Below are 25,511 nucleotides of genomic sequence, written 5' to 3' on the forward strand. Positions count from 1 at the left end.
CATCTTTTTCATGGGATCCTAGGAGCACAAAATTGTAAACTACCCCCCATCTACTTAAAAATCATTCAGTTTGCATGTTGGCATAACTTTTATCTTTTTAAGATTAAGTTTAAGGCCATATTTAGTACTTTCTTCTTTAACTTTCATAAGAAGTTCCTCCAAATCTTCTTTGCATTCTGCTAGCAAGGTGGTATCATCTGCACACCTCAAATTATTAATATTTCTTCCACCAATTTTAATTTCAACTGAAGACTCCTCCAGCCCTGACATTCATAAAATGTATTTGCTGTACAAGTTAAACAGGTATGGAGATAAAATACATCCTTGTTGCACCCTTTTACCTATTGTGAAATACTCAGTTTCTCCAAGATCTGTTTGGACAGTAGCTTCTTGTGCATAATGAAGATTCCTCAGAAGGATAATGAAATGCTCTGGTATGCCCATTGTTCTTAACACATTCCACGGCTTCACATGATCTGCAGAGTCAAAACCCTTACTATAGTCAAGGAAACAAAGGTAGACATTCTTTTGATATTTCTGTGCTCTTTCTATTATCCATCTGACATTGTGATCTGATCTCTTGTTCCTCTAGTTTTTCATCTGGCATTTCTCTCTTCATGAATGGTTCCAGTCTTTTCTAAATGATCTTAAGTAAGACTTTACTTGCATGAAAAATCAGTGCTATAGTTCTGTAATTTTTGCACTCTCTTGCATCGTCTTTCTTCAATAAAGGTATTATTATTACGGGCAACTCCAGGAAGTCCTTAGACTCATTGAGGGAGGCTCCAAATCATGTTCATCACAGCTATTCGACATTCACACAGTATCTATCATACCTTGCTTTAAACTCATTCACTGTCACAGCACCCACTACAGACACTGGCAGCTTATTCCACTCATTCAGCACTCTAAAAGTAAAGAACCCAGCTCTAATGCCCTTATTAACCACACTCTTGCCCAGCTTCTATGGATGTCCCCTAGTCCTCCAACCACCAGCCCTGTTCTCAAAAATATCTCCTGAATTAATCTTATAGAAACCCTTCAGTAATTTGAATGTCTCAATCATATCTCCCCTCCTCTGCCTCTCAACCAATTTCTGCAACCCACAAATCCTCAACCTGTTCTCATAAGGTTCATTCCACAGACCTGCTATCATCTTGGTCACTCGCCTCTGGATCCTCTCAACCTCCTCCCCATCAAGAAGAAACCAAATCTGGGCACAGTAGTTGAGATGGGGTCTTATCAAGGCTCGATACAGAGGAACAATAACATGCTGGTCTCTGCTTGTCAAAGTATTCTTCAGCAACCAAGTGATTTGATGAGCTGATTTGGCCACTTTTGCAATGTGCTCCCTAAACTTCAACTCCTTATCCACCAACACTCCTAAATCTCTTGCCTCATCAATTTCCTGGAGTACAGTTCCACCAATGTAGTAAACTGCTGCTAATCTTTTCACCCCAAAATGTATAACCTTACATTTTGCCACATTAAATTGACATCCATTCTCCTTAGCCCAGACATCCAATCTATCCAAATCATCCTGCAAAATTTTGACATCATCTGCATTCACTATTGCCCTACCCAACTTTGCATCATCAGCAAACAAATGAACAGTTCCTCTTAGATCCTTTCCTATATCATTAATGAACAAATTAAACAGCAGTGGTCCAAGAACAGATCCTTGTGGCACACCACTAGTCACAGGCCGTCTTTTGGACTCCACTCCTGAATAAACCACTCTCTGATATCTCTCCGTCAACCACCCTTCTATCCATCTCACCAACCCTATATCCATCCCCATATGCTGCATTTTATTGATTAAAATTCCATGTGGTATCCTGTCAAAGGCTTTAGCAAGGTCCAATAGAATCACTGTAAACCCATTACCCTTATCCAGCTCAGCCGTCACAGAGTTATAATAAGTGAGCAAGTTACTGAGGCATGACCTACCCTTCACAAAACCATGCTGTCCCCGATACAGTATCCCATTTTCTTCTATCCAATCTTGTATTTTCCTCTTGACTATTTTCTCCAAGACCTCGATAATGATTCCTGTTATACTGATCGGCCCGCAATTTTCAACAGCAGCCTTGGAACCACCTTTATGCAGCGGAACTATTTTCCCCTCTTTCCACCCCCTTGGGACTGACCCAGACCCGAGGCTCAAATTAAACAAAACGATCAAGGGCACTGACAATTCTTTAGCCACTTCACGTATGACACGAGCTGGTATACCATCCAATCCCACAGATGTATTGATATTGAGGTTCTGTCAATTTACCTCTACTTCATTCATCACAATTCCAGTATAAGCTGTTGGTTCTTCCATTCATGCAATGTCACCACCTGGATGATATACTCTTGCAAAGTGCTCGCTCAGTAATTCCACTATATCGACTGATTCGGTTACCTCCCTACCCTCAGCATTTTTTAAAATCATTCTGCCATGAACATTTTTCCTTCTACTTGCAACATATTGAAAAAACTGTTTGGGATTCTCCTTAGCCTGCATAACCAATATTCTTTCATAATCCGCTTTTGCTTTTCTTACTACCCTGGTAACCTTTCTGGCCTGAGCTTTATACTGTTCCTGCACCTGCTGGTCACCTTTCTCCTTAAATTCCCTCCACAATTGTTTCTTTTTTTTGCAGCTCAAGCTTAATGGTGTTATTCATCCATTTAACCCATACTTGATTTATTATTCGGACTCTTGGTATACAGTCAACCATTGCCTCCTGTAAACACTTCTTAACCACCTCCCATGCACCATCAACATCCAGCCCTTGCAGTTTTACATGCCATGGCACTAAGCCAAGCACACTCCTAAGCTTTTTCATACTTACCAGCCCGGTAATTCCATATGTACCCTGTCTTAATTGTAAATTCCATTCCTTTAGCCATCTCCCAAGTCATCGGTGAGAGTGATCACCTTATGATCACTCTCACCAATTGGTGGCAACTCGTTAGAGCCACATTCTCAGATGCGATTACTAAGTCAAGCACTCTCTGCCCCCTAGTATTTTCCATTACATGCTGTTGCAGATAGCTGTCCCTTAATAACTGCATAAAATCCAATTCCTTTCTCCCATGTGCCCTCTGCTCCTTCCAGTCAATGTTACCATAATTGAAATCTCCCGTAATAATTACCCTCCTTCCACTCATTTCTTCTAATTTGTCTATGCATACTATCCCCACCATCTATTCCATCGCCTGGTCTATAGCAGCACCCAATTGTATATTTTGTTCTACTAGCCTCTATCTCACACCAAATAGCCTCAAATGTGCTCTTTTCTCTATCCTGCAGTTCAACTTCTATACTCCTTGGCTGCAACTCATCAGCCATCATCAATAACACTCCTCTCCCCCTTTTTATTCTCCCTGTCACTCCTGAACACGCTATATCTGTCACATTCAATCCCACTAGCTTTATCATCTTCTGCCAGCCATGTTTCACTAATACCAACAACCTGTGGCCTGGAAGTGCCAACCAAGGCCAAAAACTCCTCCTCCTTGTTCCTAATACTCCTGGCATTAGTGTACATGAATTGCAGAAGCCTGTTAGTTCCATCCCTACTTTGATGCCTTATACTAACTATCCCATTCTGATTTGTTGTCTTTCGTACTTGCTCGGGCATATTATACTCATTCATACACTCAACTGCCTCCCTAAAGTCTGCATATCTACTCCCCCCCGCTTAATAAATCTAGTTTCCCTGAGTCTGTACATCCACTTTCACTTCATTCATCAACACTTTTTCAAGCCTCCGTACACCAAATCCATTCAAATGTGAACCATCCATCATATATAAATCCTTTCATCCATCGAACTCACTCCACACATCCACAAATTCCACACCACTCTCCATGCATAACCTGTGCATAAAGTCATTGGCAATTATGGCCCTCCTTCTAAACACTTCACTGTCATACCGTGGAAAAATACTCACCATCCTAACTCTCTCACTCTTCTCTTTTGCTACTTCAAGTAATTCCCTCACATGTCGAAGGATGTTTCACATCCTCTATCATTTCCATTTTGTCTTCTTTCAAATCATTTGTTCCTGCCACCACTATCATTTCTTTCACCCCTTGTTTTTGCGCTCTAATAGACTCACTGATGTCTTTAATGTTCGCACCCGGTTGGTATGATTTTGTCAAACTCTCAACTATCACATCTCTTAATAACAAATCTCCGTACAGCACTCGCTCCTTCATTTTGTTTACGTTTACGAACATTCTCTTATTTTTCGTATCAGACTTTCACCGTTTATTAGTTGGTACGTTCGGTACACATTTTTGCATATGCTCCAGCTGCTGCTTTGCTCTATGTATTGCTCCGCTCAACCGTGTGATCTCACTACTTGTATCTATCTCACCATTTTTATTATAATTTAAATCATCCATTCGTTCTGTATTTTTACCTTCATTTACACTTTCAACGTCGCTCTCACACCTATCTGGTACTACCTCGCAATTTCTTTCACATCACTATTTTCTATATTCTGACTTTCTTTAACGATATCACTCTCGCCACCCGAAACACGCTTTAGATCCTCATTCTCCTTACACTTTCTGCACATATTCACTCCACTATCACCATCTAACCAGACTCCAACCGCTCTCCGCAAAGCATACATCTCACAGACAGTGCACTGCATAAACTCTTTTATATCAAAATAAATTCTTAGACAAACATGGCGACTTGGCCACTATTTTTTTTTAATCGGTGCCATGTGGACACTATCGTATCTTATAAATAATAATTGAAATAACACAGAAAACACACACAAATCGCACAGACACACTAGGATACGAAAAGCAAACAATACTATGTAAAATTCTAGTAAAATTGCCAATGATAACATAAAATACTACCGATCTTTTCAGGAGCTCTCGACAAGCCGACGATCATATCAGTGTGACACCTATAAAAACATATATAAACTGATTTTATTCCATTCCCTAGACCACATAGTTGTGATCCAAATTCGCTGACATAGAGCTGCTAAAATTTTAACTGCCTCTTCTCCCAGTGCTTTGAGCAGCTCAACAGGTATTCCATCCCCTCCTGGTGCTTTCTTACTGGATAGCTGTTGCAGTACTCACTTCACTTCACTCTCTGCCCTGTTCTTCAAATTTCTTGGTAATTTTGGAGTCCTTTCTGTAAAGGCTTCTGTATACTCTTTCCATTTATCTTTGATGTCTGCAGTTTCTGTAAGATATCCTTTGTGTTCGCTTTTCAATATTGTCATCTTGGCATTAAACTTACCTGATATTTTTGAAAAGATCTCTTGTTTTTCCTTTCTTGTTTTGCATGGTTAGCATGTGTTATTACAATTTATATTGTATCCCACATGAAGATGCTGTGAGACAAACAATATTGGAACTATTAAACCTGCATTTAATTCATCATTTGAGCTATCTTCATTCCATTAATCATAATATGAACTTCAATCGGCACCTTAAATACAGGACTGCAAAAAAGCTGTTACAAGTCTAGAGACTATTTCTGGAGTTAGCATCAGCAAGTAATCCCTGAACCTCAACAAGTATGGCTGTATTAATCCACCAGAAATTTGGGAAATGGTTATTTTAAAACTACCTTGAATGTAACAGGTATAGATTACTTTACACCCAACACTACAGGATGACATAGTAGTACATTAGTTCTTTTGTCCATTATAATTTTGAATTATTTCTGTGCTCAAATGTCAGTGCTACCACTTACTTTCAGCTGTAGCACTAACCAATTAGTGTTACACTTACTTGATTGCTAGTACTAATTATCTCATTAATTTTATTATTTCGGTATTGACTCAATACTGTTAATTAATAAAGAATATTTAGCATCTAAATATTGATTATTAGAAACACATGTTCACAAGAATAAAGAAAAATAATTTTATTATTGCAAGCATTTCAGCCTGAAAGAAAGATTCCAGCTTCACATGTAATCATGCTGATGCACTAATGGTTTCTTGTTAATTTCAGGTCAAAATATTTGCAATACTAAATTTATTTTTCTTTATTCTTGTGAATATGTGTTTCTAATAATGGTTACTATGTCACAAATGCCATTAAAAACTCATTATTCTAAATAGTTCTTGAGAATGCTTAATTAAAGCTTAATAATGACTTCACTAAAATAATTTATATTATACTTGACAAATTATATTCTTATTATTATTCTTTGCTCAAGCATAAGCAAACGAAAGACTGCACATGAACTTCACAACTATTATATTTGTATGTGGAAGAAAATTACTTCATATATTGCCACACATTATTGGAAGGGTCACTAACCAACTGACTTCAACCTGTGTATGAGATGAAGGAAAGAAATACAAAAGCACAACATTTTAATTAAAACAGAATGAACCTTATGTAAAAAAAAATTTAGATTTAATGAAAAAAAAGTCTTAATTCTCTATTATGAATATCAGTACATCTTAGTAATGGAAGATGGTAGTTATGTCCTTATTCAAATCTTAATTCTCATTCAAAATGATTAGCTAATTCTACTGCTTCTCAATTATATTAGGTTTACTCCACATCCTAATTTTTCTTTTATTACAAATTCCTTCATATATTAAGTGAAAAATCATAAAAAAATCACCTTACCTTAAACATGAAATTAATTTATATATTACTACATGATAATTAAAAATTACTCTTCCTACAAATCCATAAAATTACTTTTATGGATTTATAGGAAGGATACCAAAAGCAAAGAAAGAAACTTTTATTAGATTAGAAAAGGCAGCAGAGAAGATGCATCTGCAGATTAACCAAGAAAAAACAAAATATATGCCAGAAACTTGAAAAATTTGTGATGATGAGCCTTCTCAAATTGAAATTGGTTTTCCTATAAATTTTACATTGCACATAGCTTTACATACCTGGGATCAGAGGTTAACTGTAAAAATAACATCAGTGTTGAGATTCAGAAAGGTATTCTTTCTGTAAATAAATGTCTCTATGGACTTTGGATGGTTGTCCAAATGAGCCGAACTACAGAGGCTCATTATGAGAACTATGTAACAGGAAAAAAAAAAGCAACTGAAAATGATTGAGAAAGAGAGAGAATTTCTAGAGGTTCCAAGGAGCAACACTGTATACAAAACAACAATTTTAATACATATGTAGGTGCTATTTTACAAATGATTAATAATGTGTGATAAGCACAAGGGCAAACTGAAAAGTCTGCCAAATTTTTTTGACACTGGTAATTTTAAGAACATCTTAGAATATACAATACAATATCAAAGAGGAATTCTTAAAGTAATTTTCAAATTAATTTGCAAATTATTTCAGACATTCTGAAATAGTCTGAAGATAGCTGGCTGCCTAAGAATCCATATTTTAACTTTCATATCACTTGTGAAATATTAGCAAGTCTGCCTTCAACAATGTTGTTCAGGATCTAAGTCAAGACTATTTCAGACATTTTAGAATGACTGAAACAGTCATGTTTAAAGACCTCTGATCCCAATTAGAAAGATTATTGAAATAGATCTGTTATGTGTAGCCAGAAAGTGTAATGAATACAGCACTTCAAGAATACAGCCAATATAGACATCTCTCTTGGATCAGAGTAAGCAAATGTTGCAAATGTCTGTGTAAACACTGCAGAAACCAGGACTTGTTTCTGCAGTGTTAAACCTATGACAAAGTTCTCATACAAGGACAGTCTGCTGATAAATGTCATATTTGGCATGACATAAATGAGAACATAAATCTCAACAAGTCCTTGTTCCTGTAGTGTGGACTCAGACAGAGAATGCTATGTTTTGAATGCCATAACAGCCAATGGCCAGTGCAATGCAACCAACACCTACTAGTAAAAAAATATGAAAACAGATTAAGGATTCACATCCTTCATTTGGAAATACCGAAATGTCTAGAACACTTCAATATCATGTTAAAAATGCTGACAAAGACTTGATTTACCCTCTATATATCATTATAAACTCAAGTAATTTTTCAGATGTTTTATTTACAATAGATGATAGAAGCTTAAACCCTCACAGGAAATTAAAGGCTTGGTAATTCATGTTTTTATCTTCTTTTTTTTGCATACATCTTCTGAATGTTACTTTTTTTTCAGATTTCCAGAAAATGAAATGTTTCTGCATGGGCATCTGCACAAGCTCTATATTTTGTGCAGCACAGGGCATATTCATTACTTTGAATGAGAATCATTCAAAGTAACGAAAGAGAATCCTTATAGAAAATTAGAAATAAATATAGTTTCTTGGATTAGAATGAAACCTTATTGCTGTTCTGTTTTACAGAATGGCGGAAATTTTATTTCACTGCATTTTTAATGAAAATACAATAAAAGCAATCTTCATTCTTAAAGCAGCAATTTTCTTTTCAAGAAAAGAAGATTGCTGCTTTACATGTGTCCACAACAATGGCAGCCTGTACATAAGCACTGCGACACTGCAGCACCCCCAAGGAAAAAATTAAATTTTGTTTGTGTTTATAAATAATAACAATGCTTACAACATTATATAAATGCAGTACATGTTAAAGGTTACAGCTTATGTTTTGACATTGATTGAATAGTTAATAATTGGAATTGTTTGATTAACGCTTTAGATTACAAAACAAATGCACTGCGCTCTAACGCCGATATTCGTTTGCTCTTGTCATTGCACGTTACATCATTTCCAACTGTAACTGCTCAAATGGCAGTGTATTTTTAGTAAGCTTACGTGCCTTATTTCTGTGAGATATGAAATGTTTATTACTGGTGCATGTGCCTGGTGAACTATTTTTTGTAAATCTTATTTTATTTTGTTAAAGTAACATAATTATTTATTTATCATAGACACAAGGCTGAATTATGACGAGTGTCACTGTTATTATTACACGAAACAAATGCACTGCAATCTAACGCTGATATTCGTTTGCACTTGTCATTGCTATTGATACGAATCTTTTATTATTGGTGTTTGTTTGTGGTGAGGCTGAATTATTTTTAATAAAGTGATTTTTAATATGTAAATTTATTTATTAATAAATTTGTTACTGATTAGGAAAAAGAAAGGTTTTTTTTTTTTTTTTGTATATGCAGCACCCCCACTTAAAATTTTCACTGCCGCCACTGGTTCCACAGTTTTGTTTTTTTGTTTATTTATTTTAAAAAGATGCAATTTTAAACAAATTTTCCTCATTATGCATACTGCTATTTGTTAAGACTGTACAGTGGATAATGATGAGCAGAATCTATTAACTGAAACCTAAATATGAACAGGTTTAATGTGGCTGAACTAATGTCAACAATGATCACATTCTGTGACAGATGAAATAAAACAATTGTGAACAATGAAGATGTCACAAAAATTTGGAGGGTATGAAAAACTGCTTTAAAGATATTCTTTCATTTATGTATACTGACCTGCAATAACATCATATGCTGAATCATAAAAAAAAAATTTAGCAATGTCTTAAGATTTACTCCATTTTTGTAAGAAGAACAAGTCACTGGAAGAAACTGAAGAATGCAAAAACATTATTACACATTTTCTTCATAACAATTCTAGTAAAAGGAGAGTGGACATTGTCAATGTGCATAAGGATGAACTTTTAATAGGTAGTTTACAATAACTGCAAAGCTGATGAAACAAGTATTTCAGTGAAATAATAACTGATAGTAAATTTTTGGAAGACATCCAAGCTTGCATCAAATGCAGGATCCAAAAAACGTGTTCTTCAAGCTATACTAAGAAGCATGAATTAGGAGGACTAGTAATCATGAAACCTCTGGAAAATGCAACAAAGTGACACATGATCATGACTGACTTTTTCAGCTATATTGTGAATTATGGAAAAAAAAAAAAAAAAATTGCAAACTCATGGAAAATTTGATATTTAACAATAAGAACATCTCAGATAGCCTTTCAAAACTATGCAATGTAGTAAACTAGATATAAGTAAAACAGAAGAAAGAATTTTTCTCATTTTGTTATTAGGAAAAAAATGTTTCTTTTTAATTTGATTTTTGTCTCAATTCTTTTAGCATTTCATATTTTGGAATGCTGAAGGAATTATGATGGTACAATATGAACAAATATCAGTGCAGCAGGAACATCATCTGGTTATACAAGACTTCCCACTATTCAGGGAACCAGAGTGAAAAAGCAGTGAAAAATCAGTTACTTGGAACAAGCTACTGGAACTGCAGCAGAATTAAAGATACCCACAAGTAACATAAAAAGTATTCAATGAAAAAGAGGGATACAACTAACTGAAGAATTATAGAATACCATGTTAACATACTTGGTGTTACTGTTTTGCTAAGATGACGATCAGCATCTTACCTGTTCTGATCAGAGAAACGAAGGAGTAGTTATAGTATCAAAACTAAACATGAAGATAAATTTCTACATAACAGCCAATTTAAAGTGAATTAATATGGGCAAATTTCAGAATGGGAAATTAGAAAATTATTTATTTGTGCCTATGGTCCCATATATGGCTCTAATAGGAATGAAGCAGCAGATGAATTTTTTGAGTCACTACAGAGAGCAGCTGGGTTAAAGAAAAAGGAAAATGTGTGTATATATATCTTTTGAGGAAGATGTACACAACAGAGTGGGAATTGAATATTAAACATAAAAATGTTTGAGGAAAATGGAAAGAAAGAGCAAAGCCAATAATAATAGTAAGGACTGTTTGATTTCTGCACAGGAGACAGACTAGTCATTACTATGTTCCAACATAAAGATGTGCATGAATTTGTATCTAGAGCACACACAAGAAATTAAGAAAAGTTTTATTGAAGAGTATATACAGTATACACATGATTTTAAATTAGACGCAATCACCACTTTTACTTTTTGAGCAGCACAGAAATAAATATTGTATCGAAAAGTAAAATATATAGGAAACCTTTAAAAAATAATAACAGTTAAGCTGCATCGCTAATTTGTACAAAGTTTCAAAGATGGTAAGAACAGAGTATTTGATAAACACGAGGCAAGGATGGATGTGATAATGTATCTTTGATACGCAGTACGAGAGATGAAAGGATATCTCTATCCTTGCCTGGTGTTTATCAAATACTCCGTTCTTGTCACCTTTGCTACATTGGACAGACTAGCCATTCTGCTACTATTAGAATCCAAGAACATCAAGATTATATAAGATATTTGGAATCTGAAGATTCAGGCCTTGCTTCTCATGCCATCAGCACCAGATACAGAGCTCACTGGAACCATACCCAAGATGCTACACTACAGCAGGTTCAAATTTGATAGTCTATTTTTTGAATTGTGTGAAGCTCTATTCCACTGTATCTTAAATCGGACAGACTGTATGCTTTTGACTGTATGTCAAAAGTTAGACATATGCCTATGTCTAACTTTTGAGAAGTGATTCCTGTTAATTGTTTACAACTTTTTTAATTAATTTAGATTTGAGCTGTGTTAAAAAAAGATTTTTAATTAGTGTATAGTGTGGTTTTATGTTGTAAATTGTGCTGCATTTTTTTTCAGTTTGAATAAAAGTGTCCTTCAGTGGTGGTGATGTTGAAATTTTTTGTTGTTTATATTGTGTTTTGCTACTTGTCTGCTGTACTATTTCAGCTTCTAAAGATGGCATCTATAAAGAAATGTATGTCAGCAGCACGGAAGGCTTCTGTACGAAAGTCTGGTTCTGCCTTGGATTTTTTGCAGTGGATGTGTTGCAAAAACTGCTATATGTATGCACCAAAAAATGTGAACCATCTGTGGACTGTAAGGATAAATGAGAAGGAAAGCATTAATGTATGTGAAAAGTGTTGGATAGATTAGAGTGATTAGAAATGTAAACAAATGTCAGGACTGTAGTAGAAGAGCTTTGGCAGGAATTAGTGAAAATGAAAAGTGAAATAAAACATTTAATATCCTGGAAGAGGATATTAAACAGCTAAAGGAGAGATTGGCTGATGAGAAGGAGGATGTTAATCTTATAAAGAAAGAACCAAAGGATAGTTGTATATCAGTGTATGGGGGACTCGATCATTAGAGGTATGGTTACTAATAAAGTGCACAAAACATGCTTTCCTGGTGAAACAATGAAGCAAATAACTGATGCGTTGCAGAAAAGGAAATACCAAGTGTCAAAATTAGGTAGTTGTGGGCACAAATGACTTAGTTGGGGGAGAGAAGAAGAATGTTGACATAAACTTGAGAAGTCGTTGCAGCAGGTAAAGAAGAATAGTGTTGTTGGGAAAGTCGTAGGTGTGTTGCCCAGATATGATAACAGTGAATTGAGGAGGAGGCCAGAGATAATGAAGAGTAAGATGGCTGAGTTGTGTGAGGCAAAGGCGATTCAATTTGTAAATCTATGGAGTGAATTTGAAGGGAAGTTTGAATGGTATAAAGTTGATAGATTTCATTTGAATGGGTTTGGTGTTGGGCATTTAGAAAGGCTATTGTTTTCTGAGAAGGAACAGAGTCAAGGAATTAATTTAGCAAATGATCAGCATCTACCTATGAAAGAGGATAGCACAAATCAACAGATTGTAGAGCAGGAGGAAGATGGATATGATGTAGCAGCATAATGCAATGCAGAAAGGTGATGATGTGACAGGCAGGAATGGAAATCGCAGTCAGGATCAGGGAAACAGGAGTGGTCAAACCAAAGAGAGAGAGGTGTAGTATAGCAGCTAGAATGGCCTCAGACACACAGCGATTGTTATGTTTATACACAAATGCAAGGAGTATTCGAAACAAGAGAGCTGAGTTTGTTGCACTGATTGAGACGGTATGCCCAAAAGTAATTGGAATAAGTGAAACTTGGTTGTCTGAGGAGGATGTGATGTCGGGAATAGAATTAGAAGGATATATAATTTTCCAGAAGGTTAGAGATGTGAAAAGAGGGATGTGCTGTTAATGATTGCAGAGGAATTGTGTCTGCAAAGTATGGAAGTTGTTAGTGCATGCACAGATTTTGAATCTGTGTGGTGAGAAGTTGAAATAAAAAGGTTAGTATATCTGATAGAATGCTGTTATAGACCAGGGAATGCAGAAAATACTAATTGTGAAATGTTTACAAATTAGTTGAGCATGTAAAAAGAAGGTGATCCTGATGGGAGACTTTAATTACAGGAATATAGACTGGAAAGAGGAGAGAGTGTATGGGAATGAGAAGAGTGAGTTTGTGGAATTTCTGAGACACAAGTATCTTAAGCAGTACATGACTGAAGCAATTAGAGGTTTTAATGTTTTGGATTTGCTGATAACTTCACAAGATGTAGTTGTTAATGAAGTGTTGACACTGCTGCCAGTTGGTGAGAGTGATTATGAGGTACTGATTTGGGAAGTGATGAAAAAGAAAAGGTCACTATCAAAAATGAATACATGTGGAAGTATAAAGCAGGTGATTGTAGGAAGCTCTGTAGTCAGTTAACATCAGTATGTTGTGTAGATGAGTTGATTGGAAAAGAAGTTGACAATGTATGGAAACTCACAAGGCAGTATCTGACAAAAGCAATGCATGACTGCATACCATGGGTTAAGTGAGTAAATAGAGTGGGAGTGGGAGTGAAAATGGATGAACAGTGAAATCAAGCAAGTTGTGCTGGAAAAGAAAATATCATGGAGGAGGTACAAGACAGTTGGTGGTAGTGGTGATCGAATTCATGAAGAGTATAAAGTGCAGGCTAGAAAGGTGACAAGTATGGTAAAGAAAGAAAAGGTGCAGTATGAGAGGAGATTGGCTTGTCAGGCCAAGGTTAACTCAAGGGAATTTTTTCCACTTACATGGCAAGCAAGAGGAAGAATAATTATGGCAGACTAACAGTGGTGAACAGTCATGGCAGCAGACTAACAGCTGCAAAGGATATAGTGGAATTATTGAACAAGCACTTACAGTGTATATCATACTTGTATAAATGATCAAGTACAATATATAGAAGAGAGGTATGTATTAGGAGAATTGGAAGTGAAAGAACCAGAGGTGTATCAGATGTTGGTTGGGTTAGATGTGAATAAGGATGTGGGAATGGATGACATATCACCACATATTCTTAAGGAATGTGGTGATATGTCATCCATTGACCTGGCTATTTAATGAAAGTCTTGCAGTGGGTAGGGTTATAGGCCAGTCTGTATAACTGCAGTTGTGGTCAAGATCTTGGAGAGATTGGTAAGGATTGGATTGATGAACATAGCATTCTTTATGATGGTCAGCATGGATTTGTAAAGGGCAGGTCATGCTTTAGTAATTTACTTGCATTTTATGATAAGGTGACAAGTATGTTAGATAAGGGAGAATCATATACAGTGATATTCTTGGAATTTGCAAAAGCGTTTGATAGATTACCACATGATAAGTAGGTGTACAAGCTGCAGAGGAGGGGAATAGATTATATTGGTTAGATGGATCAAAGACTGGCTCTCTGAACAATACCAGCAAATTGTCTATGACGGAGCAGTGTCTTGAAAAAGGAAGGTAACCAGTGGTATGCCCAAGGATTCTGTTCTGGGGCCCCTGCTATTTAATTTGTTTGTAAACAATATATCATGTGCACTGAGTGGGGATCTTCCAATGCTTGCTGAGGATGCAAAGTTGGAAAGAATTATAAGTAGCACTGCTGATATTAATTTCCTTCAGGAATAGACTTTTTACTTGGACAAAAGAGTGCGACTGTAGTTTAATATCAATAAGTGAAAGGTGTTGCATTTTGGAGTGCTGAAATATAAGGCTGTGTACTATATTGATGGTGCCGTACTGCAGGAAGTGGATGAGATTAGAGATTTGGGAGTGATGGTTGACACTAGACTGAAGTTTAGAGGGCATATTGCTAGTGTTGCAAAGGTTGCACATCATAGTGCTGCTATAAGAAGTACTCTAACATGCAAGGATAAGGAAGTGGTACCACTGTATAAGGCACTGGTCAGACCACAACTGGACTATTGTGCTCAGATCTGGTCACTTGGTTTTCAATGTGATGTGGAGACATTGGAGAGGATCCAGAGAAGACGAGTGACTAAGACAATATCAAGAGTTTGGAATGCTAGCTATGGAGAAAGGTTGAAAAAATGTGGATTGCAGAGTTTGGTGGATAGGAGGAAGAGAGATGATATGATAGAGACATTTAAGTCAGTGAGAGGATTTTATCAGATTAATTGATTATGATACAACATTTTTTTTGGAAAAAAAAAAACTTTTTTTGACATAGAAAAGTTAAAAATAAATTGTACACAGAAAATTTGGAACAACATGAGATTGAAGTGTGAATTCTGAATAAAATAACATATCATGCTGAAAAGTTCAACTATTAAAATTTTATATTTTTTTATATATAAAACTACAACTGCTTTCACCAACAACAAATAAGATGTTCTTTTAATTTGGAACATCAAGAAATTACTAAACGTTGTGATCAGCATATCCAATCTCACCCTCCTTCTTGACAATGGCATCTTTGATATTATGCACTGTATTTGATATCCAGTTATCCAACTATGATAAATCAGACATAAGTACTAGCTTATGTAGTAAACTTTGCTCATGGTTGTTTATTTATTTTTAAACATCAATTCTGCATATATGGTAGTGTACAACTTACAGTATTCCAGTTCTCTTGTAACAGGTTAAAAGTTTGGAAGGGAAAATGTGACTTGCATATCTCATGATTAACTTCAGCACACAGTCTTTAGGAAATAAAATATTGAAGATAGAAAGCTGATCATCAGTGAGTTTGATACTAGACTATATATAGGCAAATGCAGAAGCAGTATTCTAAGGTAGGATGAATACTTGACTTTTGATCAGTATCAGTTCAGGAAAAAAGTGATAATACCTGGAGCAGAAGAGAGTCATTTTCTAGAGAATGAGATATAGGACTCATGGATTTATTCAACAAAAAGGCCTATGTTCATCTACTAAAGATATCTTGATTGTCTGAAGTTCTATATGAAGCCAACTCTCACAATAGCAAACACAAGGGAACAAAGGAACAGTTTGGTGTAACAAAAAACTCACTATGATGGTATTTGCTATAGTGAGAACTGGTTCATTATTATAATAAAGTGAAGGTGTGGTGTGTGTGTGTGTGTGTGTGTAAAAAGAGACAGGACTTCGTCTGAGTTGCACTGAAGATGGTTAGGTTATTTATTTTCCACTGGGGATATCACTGAAGATGTTCAGAGATTGGCACTTCTTTGCTGATGCTATTTAAGTTTTGACTGTTCATGCATTTTAAGGTTAATCAAATGAAAAAAAGAAATGTAAGATATTGTGATGAGCTAAACTATAAATAGGATTCATCATCAGTGAAGACCTAATAAGGAAAAGGACAGATAAAAGAACAAAGCTATAAGAATACTTGAACGTCAAAAGCTGTCCACTGTGATAAAGAATGAACAACAATAAAGGAAACTAGCTGTTACCATCTGAAAAGGCAGAAGTAAAACCACAGGACAGGAGGTTACTCAAAAGAACATGTCAGATCAGAACAAATTCTCCTAAAGTATCAAGACCAACAGGTTATGTTTCTATGAATCTTTTCATGATATTTGTCAGATGAAAAAGGCAAGAAAACTTTTGTGTATATCACAAGTTTCAATCACCTACTAATACAATCCACAGCTATGCAGATGATAGTACTCCCATTCATCCTACTCATTTGAGAGAACAATACTATGACATCCCAAGCTTCAAGATAATCTACAACCCTTAAACAACAATCTACGTAGGTGGTCTGAAAAGTTCTCGGCCTGGACCATAAATGGCAACACTATTGGCAAGATTTTATTTTTCTAAGTTGGTACATTTGTCATAAAGCATCCATGTGAAATTGCAAATCAAGCAGTCTTTTTTTATACAGCTGCTGGAAGTCAAAGTGTTGTCTGTATCCTTGGCAATGGATATAATTGTGTATTGGGCATCTATAAAATTCTTTGTAATAGAAGGTTTAATGGTAAAAGAAATTCAATCCAAGTTCATAAAAGTTTATGAGCACTCTTCTAATTCATTTTCGACAATTAAGAAATGGGCTGGCAAGTATAAACATGGCCGTACTAGCCTTGAAGATGATCCACATGAAGGATGTCAAAAAAGTGTACCATCACCAGAAATCATTGATCAGTGCACAATATGATATAGCATGACCGGCGAGTCAAAGTGCAAGAAATTGCTGAGACTACAAGCATTTCAAAAGAGCGTGTAGGATATGTTTTGCATGAAGAATTGCAAAAAAAAGTTTTGCGCAAGTTAGGTGTCGCACTTGCTCACAGCAGATCAAAAATGTACTTGTATGAAAATCTCTGAACAGTGTTGGAACAGTTTAATAAGAATAAAACTGATATTGTGCACCGATTTATTACAATGGATGAGACTTGGATTCACCAGTATATACCAGAATCCAAACAGAAATCAAAACAGTGGACAGAAGCCGGTTGTTTACCGTCAAAGAAGACAGGGTCATGGCATCAGTGTTTTGGGATGTTAAAGGCATTTTGTTACCTATCTTGAAAAGAGTAAAACAATAACTGGGGAATATTATTCTGATCTTTTAACCAGACTAGACGAAAAAATTCGTGAGAAAAGACCCAGTTTGCAGAAGGAAAAAATCATCTTTCATCAGGACAATGCACCTGTCCACAAAGGTGTTTTGGCAATGGGAAAATTACGGGATCTGCACTATGAATTGTTGGAACATCCACCTATTCCCCAGATTTCACTCCCTCTGACTTCTATCTCTTCCCAAAACTAAACTATTCCTTGCTGGTCAGTGTTTTTCTTCGAATCAAGAGGTGATTGCAGCAGAGGAGTATTTTGCAGATCACACTGAAAACCACTGCAGGGACAGGATAATGGTGCTGGAGCATCGCTGGAATAAATGTGTTAGTCTTAAGGGAGATTATGTTGAAAAATAAAAATAATTTTGAAATTGTTTTTTCATAGTTAGGCCGAGAACTTTTCAGACCACCCACATATATACCATCCTTCAATGGAGTGAGGACAATCTGGTCATATTCAATGCTACAAAAATAGTCCTTTTTTCTCTTGCAAAAGAGATTTCAACTTGCCTATCCTTACCCTCAGTAATACACAAATCATCAGATAAGATCAGATTTCTACTTGGACTATATTAATCTGAAGTCTCTTCTGGTATAAACACATCACATCAGTAGCTTCCTCAGTACCCAAAAAACTAAGTATTCTCTTTTGTTAAGATACTTAATAAATAACATAAAACTGATTTAACTTATGTATATATTTTTATTGGTAGAAAATTTTTGCATTAGTATGAAGGGCATCTTCAGTATGACTTTCAAATTAAACAACAAGAACAGAAACTGGTATATTCAACAACAAAATGCACACAATGTGTACTGCACATACATGATGTAGGGCATCATTAATCATATGAAAGTTCTAGTAAAAATAACTTTAATTCTGGAATTTGTGAAGAACAACTATTTCCCATAAAAAGAATAATTCAAGTTCATCGTTTCTATATAGATTCAGTCGATGTAGCAAGGTCTGACAGTTCACTTTGTATAAACATTCCAAGAGATTATTACTTTTATGGAGACCTTTAATTTTCTTCCAAAGAACTTGGAGTCTGGTAGCAATAGCCTGCTCCACAAGTTGCAATTGCTCTGGCTCATGAAACTTAACATAAGCTAAATGTTCATCACGATGTAGAGCTGCAGAAGTTCATCTTTTGCTGAACCAACAAAAGTAGATATATTGTTGACACGATGGAAAGACACTAGTTGTCAACAGATCTATGTAATTTGACTATACCTTCTGAGACATCTTTAGCATAGGAAATAATAACATAATGGACCACCTCTGACTATTACAATGAGAGGCAGATGACAAAGAAACTCTATAATTATTATCTTGTTGACATATGATTCAGTAAAGCCATTAGTAAGGAAGGTGGATTTGGGGGAGCAAAAGTGTGTGTTCAATGTGCTCATGTCTTAATGATACCAGTTTTTGAAAATTATGATGGGATGAAAGAGGATGAATATAAAGTCTTTTGTGACTTCTTTCTGAACAACACTAAGAAAGGAAATTTGCCATCTGGCTGATGAAGTAATTGGAGATCTAAAAAGGCAATCTGATTGTTCTCTTCTAACCAAAGAGTGAACGGAATACGATGTTTCGTGAAAGTATTGATCTTATTGATGAACTAGTAGATCTGCACAGAGTCCAAGCCAAAATGAGAAAACATCAACTTATCTGTACCATAAGGACTGAAGCTATTTAGTATCTGTTGTTCAAATCTTTCCATGAACTAGTTAGCTAGTGGGGAGAAAGAAGACAACCCATTGATCAGCACTTAATTTGTTCGTAATTTTCTGGAATGTGAAGTAGTCAGAATGAATGACAAAGACAAATAGGCTGACAAAATCCATCGGAAAATCTTGCTGGACGAAGTTAAGTGTTTCATCTAAAGGAACAGTTCTATGGAATTTGAGGACACCTGTAAGCATTCTGTATACTCACTAGGGTAGTCTGAAAAGTTCTCAGCCTAACAATGAAAAAACAAATTTATAATTTCAAAATTATTTTTATTTTCAACATAATCTCCCTTAAGACTAATACATTTATTCCAGTGATGCTCCAGCGCCATTATCCTGTCCCTGTAGTGGTTCTCAGTATGATCTGCAAAATACTCTTCTACACCTGCAATCACCTTTTGATTCGAAGAAAACGCTGACCAGCAAGGAATAGTTTTAGTTTCGGGAAGAGATAGAAGTCAGAGGGAGTGAAATCTGGGGAATAGGGTGGATGTTCCAACAATTCATAGTGCAGATCTCTTAATTTTCCCATTGCCAAAACACCTTTGTGGGCAGGTGTATTGTTCTGATGATAGATGATTTTTTTCTCAGAAAACTGGGTCTTTTCTCGCGAATTTTTTTGTTTAGTTTGGTTAAAAGATAAGAATAATATTCCCCGGTTACTGTTTTAATCTGTTCAAGATAATTAATAAACAAAATGCCTTTAGCATCCCAAAATACTGATGCCATGACCTTTCCTGTTGATGGAACCGACTTTGTCTTCTTTGGTGCTGCTTCCTGATGCATTATCATTGAATTCAGTTCTGCACAATACTTGCAGAAATTACTCTATTATTATCTGCTACATGTTTTCCTCTTTCTTCAACGAACACCAATTATGACTGCTTAGCCACTCAACAAGCAGAATGTAAGTAGTGGGGTGTCATATCTGAAGATCACCTATCACCAAGAATTAAGAGTAGATTGTGTGTGTGTGTGTGTGTGTGTGTGAGAGAGAGAGAGAGTGATAAAATGTTACATAAATATAAAAAATTGTCCACATGAAGCAACACTCTAATAGTTGACGAGTGGAAAATTTCTGCTATACTCAAGCACATATGCAATGATTTGTGAATTCTCATTATCTGGAAGGCTGACACATTGTCCACATACTCATGGAAACCATGAACAAAAGAAAAAAACTTATAAAAGGCTGCTAATCTATATCTTTAGTAATTCAATGGAATACTATGCATTATCTCTAATAATGGTGGAAGGAGAGAAATGCTATTTCAATGATGTTGGGAACACTAGAAACTAGTTTTGAAAATCTGAAATTTGATATTAGGATATGAACTAAAATTTGTTGAGTTATTTCAATTGGATCTTTTCAGCAGCAAAATTATGTGTAGAGTGTATATACCAAATGGATCTATGTATAATGCTAATATTACAAAACATACCTTTTTATAACAGTCTCCATTCATTTCTTTATTAGTTCATTGTTATTCGATAAAATAATGTTTCTCAAGTGTTTTATATCAAGTAATTTCATTTAACTGGGTTTTCTAATTAGCTGCAAAGCCACTTAAATGATTCTGTAGAATTTCAATGTTTACCTTTTATCCCAAGACAAAGTTTTACTTCAGATGATTATTTTTGTAAGCAAATTTATACATTTATACTCATGGGAACAAAATGAGGTCATAATGGCTTGAAAAGAAAGATATTAATATCAGAGGTAAGCGATCCCTTTGAAAACTTATTACTGACTTTTCCCAGATTTCCTCCACATAAAAGATAAAAATTAAAAATAATCAAATACAGATAAAAATAATTAAAATAATTTTGAATTGGTGATATACACTATCATCAAAATGACTGGCTCTGGACAGCTGAAGCTCCTCTTGAAAGTTGAATTGATGGCCACAGTAAGAAATTGAAGTCTCATTTTCTGAGTTAACAAGTGATGGTAAAATTCCATTTGATTTCATCATGGAGGAAGTTTGAACCATACATCCACAGTTTAATTAAAATTAATTCTGGAGAAGGGATGTTACAACAGGATTCTGTTCCAGTACAGAGGCTTCTTGCATTTCATCTCTTCAATAAATATGGATGCCAACTCATCTCTCTGGGATACTGTGAAGTTGTGTTGAAGATCTACACGATGTCCTATGAATCAACTAAATGAAGAAAACTGGTAGAAGTTTTGGACAGATTTTCTGGAGATTTGAGAAAAATCACTGAGAGTTTTCCAACTTAAAGCTCATACTGATGATGAAGGTCATTTCCAGCAAAAATAACCTCATTATGTTTCCAAACTAAGGCATTTTTCTCCCATACTGTTAATGAAGATGACACTTTAAATAAAATTTAAGCTCTGAAAAATGATAAGAAGTTTTGTGAAACTTGAAATAAGACAGAATGCATAGTTTCTTGTGTAAATGTTTTCTGGTGATTAGTTGCTAAATAATGTGCTTGACTAATCTTCCACCTCACCATTATTCAACTCAGGTGCATTTAAGTACTGATTACAGGAGGAGATTAACTTTCTTTCACAAAAGTTAACTGCATGACCTTCCTTCATTTTAGTGAAATTATTAAAAACTTTTCAACTTAAAAAAAAATAATAATAAATGCAGAAATACACATACAAACACAAAAAAAAATATTTCACCCTCTCAAGTTGGTGATTAAAAATTTAGTGTTTAAATATTTTCCTTAAAAAGTCCTTTGGTCGGAAAGACCTGATAACGTGAGGAACCATCCATATGGTCTCTTTCAACTAAAGGTGAGTTAGCCGGTCTCATATGGAGGTAAAGGATTTTTTCACCCAGAAACTCAGGTTTTTTTTTTGTCCCTCAGAACAGGCAAAACGATCCTGTGAACACACGCATCTACAGGCACAGGACATTTCTGAATTAACCGACCTATTCTGTGAGATTTCCATTTCCAAATGCCTGCACAGTGAAGTATAGGTCTATGTGTAAGTGTAAATCAGGATGGATCAATAAATAAGATGCTTCTGTGTCTGAAATGCAGTTTGTTATATAAGAATTGATTCAACAGATAAAAAGTGAAATAGTGTAGCAATGACTGTGATTATGGAACTTCAAGCATCACCAAATACCAAAGAGTGGCAATATAAGTTAATTTTAACAATGAAAAAACTGACAATATATTAGCTATATTAAAAATAATCAAAATCTTAGTGAGCACTTCCTTTATTGTTCAGTGTGCCTTTGAAGACATTTCAAATGAATCACATATTGTCCGGCATATTTACACATTATCAGTAGGATTAATTATAACCATGTTTAAATCTGGTGTTTGCTTGACAAATACTGCTGAAACACAGCAGTCTGAGATGAATAATAATAATCATATTAAAAAAAAAAAATTACTGTCAAGTATATTTTCCAAATAAATGAAAGATTTTGTATACCAAAACATAATGTATTATATATGCCAGAAACATATGCAACACCTAATAGGGTAGAACAGAATGAAGTTTATATGATGTAATATCCTGTACAAAATCAAACGTAATCATGGAAAGCAGTCAAAGTGATGCATGACCAAGTGCCTACCATTTAAATGGGAGAGGTAATCAATATAGGCCATAATGTAATCAGGATTATCAGCATACTTTTTCAGACCTAATTCAAAGATCTTGAAGGCAATGTTTCTATCCTGAAATAAAAGGAAAGGCATTAAAAAACATGGGAATAATTAGAATGGAAATCCACTTTGAAATCATGAAGGATAAGATCTAACTCTGCAGCAAGTGTTATGAAAACATTGTAATTTACACAGAGATACTAGATTTCAAAATATTTTATTCAGTATACACAGAACTTATTGAACAATAAATACTGATGATCACTAGTAATTAATAATATATACAAGGGACAAGCAATGAATTAATACAAATCAATTTCCTATATGTTATGAAATAAGTAAGAAAAAGGCTATCATTGACATCTTTATTAATATAATAGAGTAAAAAATAACAAAACACACAACACATTTTATTGAAGTAAAACTTAAAACCATTTTTAACAATAAAAAATTATATACATATACATGTCATTTCTGATAATAAAATTACATTTCTGCATAAAATAAGTCATGATAAACATTTTATATACATTATCATATTTGAGAACTACCAATTATTTTAAAAAGTGAATACCGTAAATTTTTAACAAGATTTTATATTGGAACAAAGAATTAGAGATTAATCAGCAATTTTATTTAGCCATCAAATTGTACAAAAAACAAGGATGATATACTTAACTAATTGACAATTAATTCTGAATGATTGTTTCTTCTTGTTATTATCACAAGTGTCACATGTTAGGACACTTTCACAGGTTCCCATAAAGAAATTTTAGCTTCACTGTTTGGGCACTGCCTCTGAAAAATCCATAGTAGCCACAACTGTGAATAATATGAGTGTATTATATAGATAACATGGCAGCACAGAGCATGTTTTAAGCAGTATAAAGAGGTGCCCAAAATATGAAAATTCAAGAACTAAGAATACAGAACATTTGGAGGGGCAATGAGTTAATATCTCAACTAACATTATAAGTCAAACAACTGCAGGAACGATATGGAAAAATGCAGAGTGAAAAATGGAAGTACAAAAGAAAAGTAAATGCCTGCTGAAGTGTTAACAAATCTGGGATAAGCAAATTAGTGTAATGATGAATCATGGAAATCATACATTCCATATCTCTTTATAGGCAGTGAACAATAATCCAGACTGAAGAGTACAATTCTGTGAGATGCTGGCATCTGCAGCAACAAAATGAAATTTTGCTGAATTTACTAGGCTCTGCTAATCTCATTAATCTTCCAAGTTGTAAGTTCTGGTATTACCATCTATTATATTTTTTATAGTTTCCATTTAATCTCATGGAAAAAAAAAAGAGGCCACTGATATAAACCAAGTTCTGTTGCTGCCTGCAAACAAGGAAAGAACAGGATGATACAAATCCATCCCCTGCAATCATAATCCCAGACGATTTATGGATTAATGCCTTCTGAACATATCCAGAAGGGTTGCAATATCAAGTACATATCAATTCTTCTTGAAGTAGAAAAATCCATTAGAAAGCTTGCTTAGAAATCTGAAATGCTTAAACATGATGATATAAAAGTTATGCAGTATCATACTGCAAAATCCAGGTAACAAAATGAGAACTCTCACCATACCAATTTACTGAAAGGGAAATAAATCACTGAAAATTACAGAGGAATTTATATATCCTTACTGATTATTTTAGGACAGATTTAAAAGTATAGTTTTGATAGATAAAAATGACAATGCAAAGAGCAAGGTGGGTTTTAGGGAAAATGCAAGTCGACATGACAACATTTTTACTTTAAAACAAATTATGAAAACATGAGTATCTGCTTAAGTATCTGTTGAGTATAATGAGTATCTATTGATGTTTAAAAGGATAACAAAGCATCAATAGAAAAACTTTTTAAAACATCAGTATAGCAATACACAGATTTGCAACTTAAGTATAATCAAGTTGCAAATTAGCAATTAGAGAATGAAAGAAGAAGTTGATACCAAAAATGAGGTATATAAACATAGCAGTGTATGCTATTGCTACTGAGTTGAAAGCAGCAGAACTTCATATTCAACTGGCATTATCCTCTTATATCAGCTCCAAGTCTTCTAAGGATCTTTAGAAAAATTCAATTAACTACTATAAGAAATTTGGTATGATGTCTGTAATAAAAAGACAAAAGCAATGAAAACATGTGCAGAGGACAGCATTCTCAGTAGTGAATTCTATACGTTTAGAATCACATTTTAACTATTTAAGCAAAACTTTTTAGGGAAAACAATACATTAAATATAGAATTAGATGACAGAATAAGAAAAACTGAATAAGAAAAACATGTGAAATGAGCTGAATGAGTTTTTTGGGGAACAAGAGAAAAACCATCCACAAAACAGTTGATCAAATACTGAAGGCATTAGATATGAGACTCCTGAGAAAAAAGTAAGGGTGGGATGGGATAAATGCTGTCAATGGCAAATAAAAATGAAGATATCAGAAAAGAAGTCTGATATTATGAATATTCAAGGATTTGTAAACAGAACTAATCTAATGCTGAGTGTCTCAAAATCACTGCTCATTTCGGTAAAATGAGGAAATCATATAAATGTCTTAATGACATGATTATATATATATTTTTATATAAAATACTATTTAAATTGTGAATAAATTCAAAATAAATGTA

General features: G+C 34.6%; 1 protein-coding gene across 2 annotated transcripts in view; it reads right to left on the reverse strand.

Moving 5' to 3' along the window:
• The window catches only part of su(f) (cleavage stimulation factor subunit su(f)), a 377,057-nt gene that overhangs the window by 87,806 nt on the left and 263,740 nt on the right, over positions 1–25,511 (reverse strand). For both annotated transcript variants that reach the window (XM_090396725.1, XM_090396726.1), the window contains exon 14: positions 22,832–22,934. In XM_090396725.1, the coding sequence (XP_090252851.1) occupies positions 22,832–22,934 (103 nt within the window). The remainder of the gene's footprint in view (positions 1–22,831; positions 22,935–25,511) is intronic.

The sequence above is a fragment of the Typopeltis vanoorti genome, chromosome 8 (assembly GCF_054136105.1).
Source record: "Typopeltis vanoorti isolate ZY-2024b chromosome 8, IOZ_Tvanoo_1.0, whole genome shotgun sequence".
Classification (NCBI taxonomy): Eukaryota; Metazoa; Arthropoda; class Arachnida; order Uropygi; family Thelyphonidae; genus Typopeltis; species Typopeltis vanoorti.